The sequence below is a fragment of the Austrofundulus limnaeus genome, unplaced genomic scaffold, assembly GCF_001266775.1.
Source record: "Austrofundulus limnaeus strain Quisiro unplaced genomic scaffold, Austrofundulus_limnaeus-1.0 Scaffold798, whole genome shotgun sequence".
In the NCBI taxonomy this organism is placed as follows: Eukaryota; Metazoa; Chordata; class Actinopteri; order Cyprinodontiformes; family Rivulidae; genus Austrofundulus; species Austrofundulus limnaeus.
Genome location: NW_013953200.1, coordinates 23,794 through 33,463, shown reverse-complemented (window position 1 = coordinate 33,463; position 9,670 = coordinate 23,794). Strand labels below are relative to the sequence as shown.

Below are 9,670 nucleotides of genomic sequence, written 5' to 3'. Positions count from 1 at the left end.
GTGTGTGTGTGTGTGTGTGTGTGTGTGTGTGTGTGTGGGTGTGTGGATCATCAGCTCGTGGCTGAAGCTGCTGTGGTTTAATGTTTGGTTTTCAGACTCTTTTTGTCATGTCAGTGTTTTCTAAGTGCTTGTCTAACCATGGACGTCCCAGTCCCAGGACATGGCTCCTTTCAGAAGCTCAGTTTTTTGATATCTGTACAGTGAGCAGTCTTGCCACCTAGTAGCACGGTCCATGTATTTCAGCATTGGATGACAATAAAGAGAGATTTCTGCAACCACCACAGTTTCATCATATTAACAATCATTTTACAACAACTTGGCCACTCTCTTGTTGCTTTTATGTTTTCTGTATGTTTCCCATGAGGAAGTTCGGCTTAAAGACATGTCCCAAAAGGTGTTTCTGGTCCCCACCTGTCGTTTTGCTCCTCAGCATGGCTTCATAAAAACACTGCAGGATTTCTCAAACATACATGAATGAGTCAGAGCAAGGCTTTGGACATGTTTTTTATGAGAGTTTAACATTATAACATGATATAAAACTCAAAAAAGTTGATTTTACATGATATTGCCCCTTTAAGAGACAATTCCCACACTTCTTTGTTTACATGGCAGGAAGCAATTGGGCGACAGTCCCAGCCCTTCTCCACCGGTGCATCTGTTGTGGTTCTGCTCGGTTCAGCTTTGGCCGAATGTGTCTTCATGTTCCAACCACACAGAACCAGCTGCACAGTTTGTACCTCCTGATGGTTCGGAGAAGAAAAAGTACAGCACACTTATGATTCTGAYGTCAGCAGAACGCTGCCCGTGGATTAGCTCTCAGATTGATTGACAGAGGAAAGGCAGAGAGGTGAAGGAGAGGAAGCCAAGCAGATATCCCAGGAGGTTTACAACAAACTGTCCACCCATGGTTACACAAGCACTTATAAACAGCAAACATAAAGGAAAATAAATAAATAAAAGACAGAACCCTTAAATCTCAATGGCTTTTTTATTTATTTATTTTTTAACACAACAGCGCTGTGATTGGTCCACCCATAATCACACACAGACACACACTGAGGGACATGGTGACACACACACCTGAGCAGACCTGAACCAGAGTAGAACCAGGGTAGAACCAGAGTAAGTAGAACCATGCCCATTGAGAAGGAGCAGTAACTGGAGCCATAACATAAGTAGGGAATAGTTTAAATTTGTGCTCTTATTTTGAAGTGAAGACCGTTTCCTGTCTTCCATGTTCGCTTCCCGTTACGAATCTGTCCTGTACCCAGAATGCATCACTTCAGTTCTCCAATAAACAGTTTAAAATTACTAATATACTGCTCAGCCAAGTGTCCACCAGGATCTAACAGGTCTATGATGTGGGGTCTCTGCAGGTGGTCAGGTCTAGGTTCAGGTGCTCTAAGAATGAGGTCAGCTGACTACCTGAATATACTGAATGACCAGGTTATTCCATCAATGATTGTTTATATACCATATTCCAAGATGACAATGCCAGGATTCATGGGGCTCTTATTGTGAAAGAGTGGTTCAGGGAGTATGAGACATCATTTTCACACATGGATTGGCTCCACAGAGTCCAGTGAGAATCTTTGGGATGAGTTGGAGAAGGTCAGACTCTACCATCATCAATGCAAGATTTAAAAATAATAATGTAACACTGGATGAAATAAATCTGCTGACATTGAAGCTTATCAAACAACACAGAAAATGTAACATAATCAAAAATAAAGGTCCAACCAAATATTAGTGTGTACCGTAATCATTTTTTGGTGGCCGTACATATTGCATGTTTTCTTACCAAAGCCCTACCATAAACATAAGAAAATGACCAAGAAGCTGCAGAACTAGCAATCCTCAACAACTTTTTATTTAACACCATGAGCCAACAGTCTGTTTCAACAAATCACCTCCCCAAACTGCGGCGATATGTACAACGCTGTAAAGGGACGTGCCTCTAGTCGGCAGTATTACACAAAGTATTACACAAGAGTGGCTCGTGTTCTCACTGGAATGTACTCTGRTGAACTCTGAGTCCATTTTGTGCTTTAGAATTAGCTTCCACTAAGTTTTATTGAGTGAAAGCCCTTTAGAACTAGAACTAGAACACCTAAATAATGTAGCAAGTGCTTTAGGAATTACACAACTAACTTTTGGTTTAGTGCTGCCCACCAATGTTTGTTTACTTATTCRATTATTAAGTATAGTAGTTAAAAATAAATATCAACACAACCTGCATCTTCTCGAGGGATCGGCTGAATCCACCTCTTTGTGAAACATGCAAAGTTGAAACTCTAAATGTTTAACCTTTGTTGTGTATCAGTAAGGTCTGTGTCCTTTTTTTCAGCTCGACAGTTGGGGTCCGTTTGATTTGATGATTGGTGGCAGCCCCTGTAATGACCTCTCCATTGTAAATCCATTCAGGAAAGGCCTTTACGGTAGGTAGCTGTTGCATGCATGTGAAAATTTTAAGGATTCAAGAATATTTGTTTGTCATTCTCTCAACACAAACATCTAATGTTCATGAGATGGAAAGAAACTGGTTGCACAGGTCAGTTCAGTAAAAAAAATAAAAATTATGAAGGGTGCATATAATTACACAGACAAGCAGCAACGACCAACAACAGAGTGTGTAAAAGAATACAACCGTAGCAGCAGGTATAGTCTAACAGTGTTGGAGCAGAAGGGCTACAACCCCCCCCACCCAGAGTTCAGCAACCTGACAGCTTCAGGGTAGAAGCTGTTTCTCAGCCTGCTGGTTCTGCTCCTGATGCTCCGCAGCCTTCTGCCTGATRACAGTGGGGTGAAGGTGTGGGCAGGGTGGGTGGGATCTCTCTTGATGCAGGTGGCTTTTTTCCTGCGTCTAGATATGTCTTCTGTGCCGGTGAGTGTGGTCCCAACAATCTTCTGTGCAGCTTTGACCACTCTGTGCAGAGACATTTTCTCTGCTGCAGAGTAGCTGCCATGCCACACATTAGCCGTGTTTCCATTGCAAATGTGCGCAAAACTTTGTCGATATTCTGTTAATGTCGAAAAAACACTGTTTCACAACTGCAGTGTTTCCATTAAGTAAGAAATGTTATTAAAGTCACGCGTGAATACGTTTGTTCTCATGATAAGTCATTACAAACATGGCGGCGACATAGCATGTTGCTACCACGACACTAGCGCTCATCATCAGAGGAGACGTCGGCGTCTTTTATCGAGGCTTTCCAGAGACAAGTCCCTACTTGGGAGCGGCTACGTATGCTGTGTTTTTCGGAAATTGTAGTCGGTGAGTTTACTATTTTATACTACTTCTGTGATATTACTACTATTTCTACTTCCTGTTATCTTCTTCGTCATCGTCTTTTTCACCAGTAGAAACAGACAGTTGTTGATCACGTGACTCCTGTGATGTGAAAAAAGTGTTTCCATTGTAGTTTTGCGAAAAACACCAATTTTGAAACGACCGAAATACCACATCATCCWAGCGCAAAAACATTTTGTCGAAAAACGTAATTKTTTTCGAAATTGACGTGTTTCCATTGGGCAAATTTATATTCGAAATTCTAATTTGCGCATTTTCATGGTCAATGGAAACGCAGCTAGTGATGCAGGAGCACAGGATGCTCTCCACTGCACACCTGTAGAAGGAGGTCAGGACTGGGCCCGTCAGTCCTGCTCACTTCAACTGTCTCAGGAAGTAGAGGCGCTGGTGGGATTTCCAGATCAGGCTGGTTGTGTTGGTACTCTATGTGAGTTTGTCGGTCAGGTGGACCCCCAGGTATCTGTAGCTGGAGACCACCTCCACAGCAGATCCTCCAATGTGCGGGGGGGTTGCCCTTCCTGATGTTCACGATCATCTCCTTCGTCTTCCTCACATTGATGCTGAGGTTGTTATCCCTGCACCAGTGCTCCAGATGTTCCACCTCCTGCCTGTAGCCAGACTCATCATTGTTGGTGATGCAGCCAACTACAGCTACAACTACTACATCAGCAAACTTCACCATCTGACAGCCTGGGTGTTCTGCTGAGCAGTCATGTGTGAGCAGCGTGAACAGGAGGGGGCTCAACACACAGCCCTGTGGGGCGCCTGTGCTGAGAGTGATGGAGGACGAGGACATGTTGCGGATGCTCACAGACTGAGGCCTGTCCGTCAGAAAATCCAGCACCCATTGACAGAGGGATGAGCTCAGTCCGAGGGAGGACAGTTTTTGGACCAGTGTTTGTGGGATGATGGTGTTGAAGGCTGATGAGAAGTCCATGAAGAGCAGGCGCACATAAGAGTCTCTGTTCTCCAGGTGGGTGAGAGTCGTGTGGACCACAGAGGAGATGGCGTCCTCAGTGGACCGGTTCTTCCTGTAGGCGTGTTGGTGTGGGTCGAGTCCCTGGAAACGAGTAGTGTAACAGTCTGTGCAAGTCACGTTCAGTACAACAGGAAGAACAAAGGAAAGACTATGGGATTTTTGTAGTTTTGTAATAAAGGTAAAATGTGCAGAGACAGAAAAACAGCACCCTTATTAGTGGGAAACTAACAGGCAGCCCTTTGGCTGCTGTATGCTTTTCCTATCCAGCTGCTCATGTTTTATTGAATGTAGAACATGTAGATATCATTTTCTTTTCTGTTGAGGCTGTCAGCAAAATGCAGTCAAGTATGTGCCAGCTTCTACATGGWACTGATGATTGTCTGTGGCTGAGAATTACACACCTACAACCATTTATCCTCAAGCTGAAGATAAAATATAAATACTTTATTTTTAGACTCGGGGTACACGTCACTTGATTGTTTGACTGAAACTCATCTATTCTCTGGCAGAGGGCACCGGCAGGCTCTTCTTTGAGTACTTCAGGATCCTGCAGCTGCTGAAGCCCAAAGAGGAGGACCCTCGGCCGTTCTTCTGGCTGTTTGAAAACGTTGTGTTCATGAACACACACGACAAAGTCAACATTTGTCGTTTCTTTGAGGTTTGTTCAGTTCATTTCTGAAAGTTTTGGTTTGAAATTAGGAATGCACCAATACAGGTACCAGTATCGGGTATTTGTCTAATACTACTTTCATGTACWCACACGCATTGAAGTATTGAGTTACCACTTTACACCAGTGTGACAGGCACCTCTCAGGTGAGCAGTCAGGGAGTAGAGGAGCGATGTCAGACATGTGGAAGTAGTTGTTTTTTGAGATGGCATCCTGAACCAATGAAGTCGACAACTTTCCACACCAACAATTTGATAAAACCTCTAAAAACCTCCAGATAACAGAGTTCTGAGAGTTGGACTGCAGGGTTCTGATACAAGCACTGATTAGTGACATGTAATCCAGGAGTCACAATGATAAATCAAAAAATCAAATAGTATTTCTTTTATATTTGTATAATAAATACAACTCTGAAATTTAAAATTCTCCCTTATGTTTGTTTGGTTTGTAGATATTTGTAATTCATGGCACTTTGTCTGCGAAAGTATTAATGTACTTCACATATATTTTATACATGATTAATTTCGTGTCTGATTTAAAATTGCATTTAAAAAGGAGTGAGTTGTGCAACAACTTGCTTCTGTCTGCTTAGTTTGTCTTCTGCTTTTTTATGTGTTGTTGAACCAAAATGTTTAACTGCTAAAAGAAAGTAAGAAGCCATGCACCATCTGTGTATCTGACTGCTAATGGAATGTTTTTAGTCTAGTTTAGTTAGTTTAGGGACCGTTTTTAGTCATCTAGTTTTCTCAGTGTGTACTTTTAAATCAAAACATTTTTTGCATCAAACAATGGAGCATAAAGAGTTTTGAACACCCAAGTTGTCAGAGATGATTCCACTTACCTTAAGTATTATGTGATATGACTAACAGATCTGAAGTGAAAACCTTTGCACACAGACTGTTGAGTGCAGCAGAGACTGACTCTATTTTGATCTAGTCTTAATTACTGGTGTGTGTGAATCTGATCTTTCAGACTCTGCCTCAGCACACAGGCTTCACCACACATCACCAGCACGAATAAATGCAGATACACTTTTTACAATTACTTTGAAAAAAAAAAAAAGGCCTCACCCTGGGCTGCCACCTTATCGTGCTGACCTCAACTCGGGACGTTGTGGATCGGTGGGCAGAATACTTTGAAGACCTTCTCACTCCTACCAACATGTCTTCCCTTGAGGAAGCAGACCCTGACGACCCTGGGTCGGACTCTCCAATCTCTGGTGCCGAGGTCACTGAGGTGGTTAAAAGCTCCTCGGTGGCAGGGCACCAGTGGTGGATGAGATTCGCCCGGAGTTCCTCAAGGCTCTGGATGTTGTGGGTTTGTGTTGGTTGACACGACTCTACAATATCGCGTGGACATCGGGGTCAGTTACCCTGGATTGGCAGACTGGGGTGGTGGTCCCCCTATTTAAAAAGGAGGACCGCAGTATGTGTTCCAACTATAGGAGATCACACTTCTGAGCCTCCCTGGTAAGGCCTATTCAGGGATCCTGGAGAGGAGGGTCCGTCTGATAGTCGAATCTCAGATTCAGGAAGAGCAGTGTGGTTTTCGTCCTGGTTGTGGAACAGAGGACCAGCTCTACACCCTCAGCAGGGTCCTGGAGGGTGCATGGGAGTTCAACCAGTCTACATGTGTTTTGTGGACTTGGAGAAGGCATTCTGGGGGGTACTCTGGGAGTATGGGGTACCAGGCCCGTTGATACAGACTGTTAGGTCCCTGTATGACCGGTGCCAGTGCTTGGTCCGCATTACCAGTAGTAAGTCGGACTTGTTTCCAGTGAGAGTTGGACTCCGCCAAGGTTGTCCTTTGTCACCGATTCTGTTMATTACTTTCATGGACAGAATTTCTAGGCGCAGCCGAGGTGTTGATGGGATCCGTTTTGGTGGCCTTAGGATCGCATCTCTGCTTTTTGCGGATGATGTGGTCCTGTTGGCTTCATCGGAACGTGATCTGCAGCTCTCGCTGGAGCGGTTCGCGGCCGAGTGCGAAGCGGCCGGGATGAGGCTCAGTGCCTCCAAATCCGAGACCATGGTCTTGAGCCAGAAAAGGGTAGAGTGCCTTCTCCGGGTCAGGGGGGTCGTCTTGCCTCAAGTGGAGGAGTTTAAGTATCTGGGGATCTTGTTCACGAATGGGGGAAGAAGGGAGCGGGAGATCGACAGGCGGATTGGCGCAGCGTCTGCTGTAAAGCGGGCGCTGTACCGGTCCGTCGTGGTGAAGAGAGAGCTGAGTCAGAAAGCGAAGCTCTCGATTTACCGGTCGATCTACGTTCCTACCCTCATCTATGGTCATGAGCTTTGGGTCATGACCGAAAGAACGAGGTCCCGGATACAAGCGGCCGAAATGGGTTTCCTCCGCAGGGTGGCTGGGCTCTCCCTTAGAGATAGGGTGAGAAGCTCGGTCCGGGAGGGACTCAGAGTAGAGCCGCTGCTCCTCCACGTCGAGAGGAGCCAGTTGAGGTGGCTCGGGCATCTGGTAAGGATTCCTCCTGGACGCCTCCCTGGTGAGGTATTCCGGGCACGTCCCACCGGGAGGAGGCCCCGAGGAAGACCCAGGACACGCTGGAGGGACTATGTCTCTCGGCTGGCCTGGGAACGCCTTGGAGTTCCCCCGGAGGAGCTGGAAGAAGTGGCTGGGGAGAGGGAGGTCTGGGCCTCCCTTCTGAAGCTGCTGCCCCCGCGACCCGACCCCGGATAGGCGGAAGAAAATGGATGGATGGATGGATGGATGGATGGATGTAAATATAGTTTGTTTCATCATCACTCTACTCAAATAGACCCAAAAATTGATCTGTTTTTGTTTTCCATCAACAAAACATCTTACTTGTAATGACCATTCTAAAGTCACTTCTTATATAAACTCCAGAACATCTTAAACAGCCACAACCTGAATGTGAGTTCTGGTGTGTGGCTGCTTTGTGTAAGGGCTGAGGTCATATATTCTACTGCTACAGCGTACCTAGTTTGCTTGTATTTTTACCATCTCAACTGGTTTTTGCTGCACTTTTTCACAGTGCAACCCAGTACTAGTGGATGCTGTGAAAGTGAGCCCTGCACATAGAGCTCGCTACTTCTGGGGAAACATACCTGGGATGAGCAGGTAAGGCATTTTCTACTAATGAGTTCTACCTGTTACCATAAAAATACATTTCATGTCATATCATGAAAAGATGTAAGAAAACAAGTTACTTCCAAAAAACCAAGGCTTAGTGATATTTTCCCTGTGGCTTTCCGTCTGTTAGCAACAAATCATAATGAAACCTAGAGTAATTAGGAAGTAATCATTGTATATAAATCTTCAACTTGTTCACCTTTTTTGAGTTAGCCCATGTAAAGACGGCTGCTACAGCCAAGTGATCCTGGAAATATTGGAATGATTCAGTTTATTTTACTGATATTTCATTAAAAATTGGTGTAATTGTTGCTGAGTTATTTACAACACTTTCTCTAAGTCCTCCTCATGGCACATGATCTTTGCCTAAAACTGAAGCATTATCCACTGAATTCAACCCTGTTTGTCTGTTAGCAAAACATCTCATGAATCACTGGATGGTTTTAATGAAACTTTGAATAAGTAACCATTAGGTGTATATCTATAACTGATTAACTATTAGAGAAGATCCAGTTCAAGATATTTGTAGCAAAATTGATGTAGTAACTGAGAGTCATTTACAACTTTGAGTGTGACATCTTGTGACCTTATTTTCAAGGTTTGACTAAAACAACTGAAAACAGTTGCTTTTAGTTGAACATGAAAACATGAAAGGCAGTATGAATTCGTTCAAGGAGTTCTAGGTTTGTTTATTTGTTCATTTTTCCTGTGTATTTTCATCTTTATTGTTTTTTATCTTTGAAAGTGCTTTGTAAAACCTTTGATAACATGTTTTTATTTGATTTGAATGAAGTTTGTTTGCTGTTTACGTCTCATCAGGCCAATTATAGCTTCCCAGACAGACAAGTTGGATCTCCAGGCCTGCTTAGAGCTCGGTAGAGAAGCCCGGGTGAGCCACAGAGTCTGCACTTCTGATTGTTTACCGTTGTGTTGGAGGCTCCGATTGAGCCACACGTGGGAAAACTCACTACTGTTGGATATTTTGGTTCCAGGTAGCAAAAGTGCGAACAATCACCACCAAGTCCAACTCTCTGAAGCAGGGTAAAAACGTGCCTCGGCAGCCTGTCATGCAGAATGGAGTAGAGGACACACTGTGGATCACTGAAGTGGAGAAGTAGGTGTCGTCACAGTCATATTTTGTTCTTACAGATGGGTTTTTACAGGACAGTGTCGTACCTAAAGAACACCTTTGTTTTGTGAATTCAGATCTGCTAACAAATTCTCTTAACAATAGCAAACATAACTGAAGGTGTCTGGGAGCAGCTCGATGCTCTGTGTGACTGGAGAGAGGATAAAAAACTACATAAAAAACTCTGTCTTTGCTCTTCCATTAAAAGGCATTTAAACCACTGAGACAATATGATTCTGACACTGTAAACTTTGACCCTGGTTATCAGACCATGCCTGGGGAAAATTCATCCCCAACATACAAAAAGTATTCACCGTATTCAGCCACCACCTGTTCAACTTCTCCCTCTTAAAGGCACAGTCTGTAGGATTTTGTCAATTCTTTTAGCCGAAATTGAGATAATCACTAATGACAATAATAAAAAACATGTCTAATCATTACAGACAAAGACCTTGTTTTATTATTTTTACCTTATA

The 9,670-nt window shown here is 43.9% G+C and overlaps 1 protein-coding gene across 1 annotated transcript in view; it reads left to right on the top strand.

The window, feature by feature from the left end:
- LOC106532592 (DNA (cytosine-5)-methyltransferase 3B) overlaps positions 1-9,568 on the top strand; it is a gene marked incomplete in the record, with an annotated part of 88,024 nt that extends 78,456 nt beyond the window's left edge. The window contains 5 exon segments of the mRNA XM_014028697.1: positions 2,348-2,438; positions 4,799-4,947; positions 7,968-8,053; positions 8,885-8,954; positions 9,058-9,568. Of these exon segments, the coding sequence (XP_013884151.1) occupies positions 2,348-2,438; positions 4,799-4,947; positions 7,968-8,053; positions 8,885-8,954; positions 9,058-9,183 (522 nt within the window).
- Between the last annotated feature and the right edge of the window lie 102 nt (positions 9,569-9,670).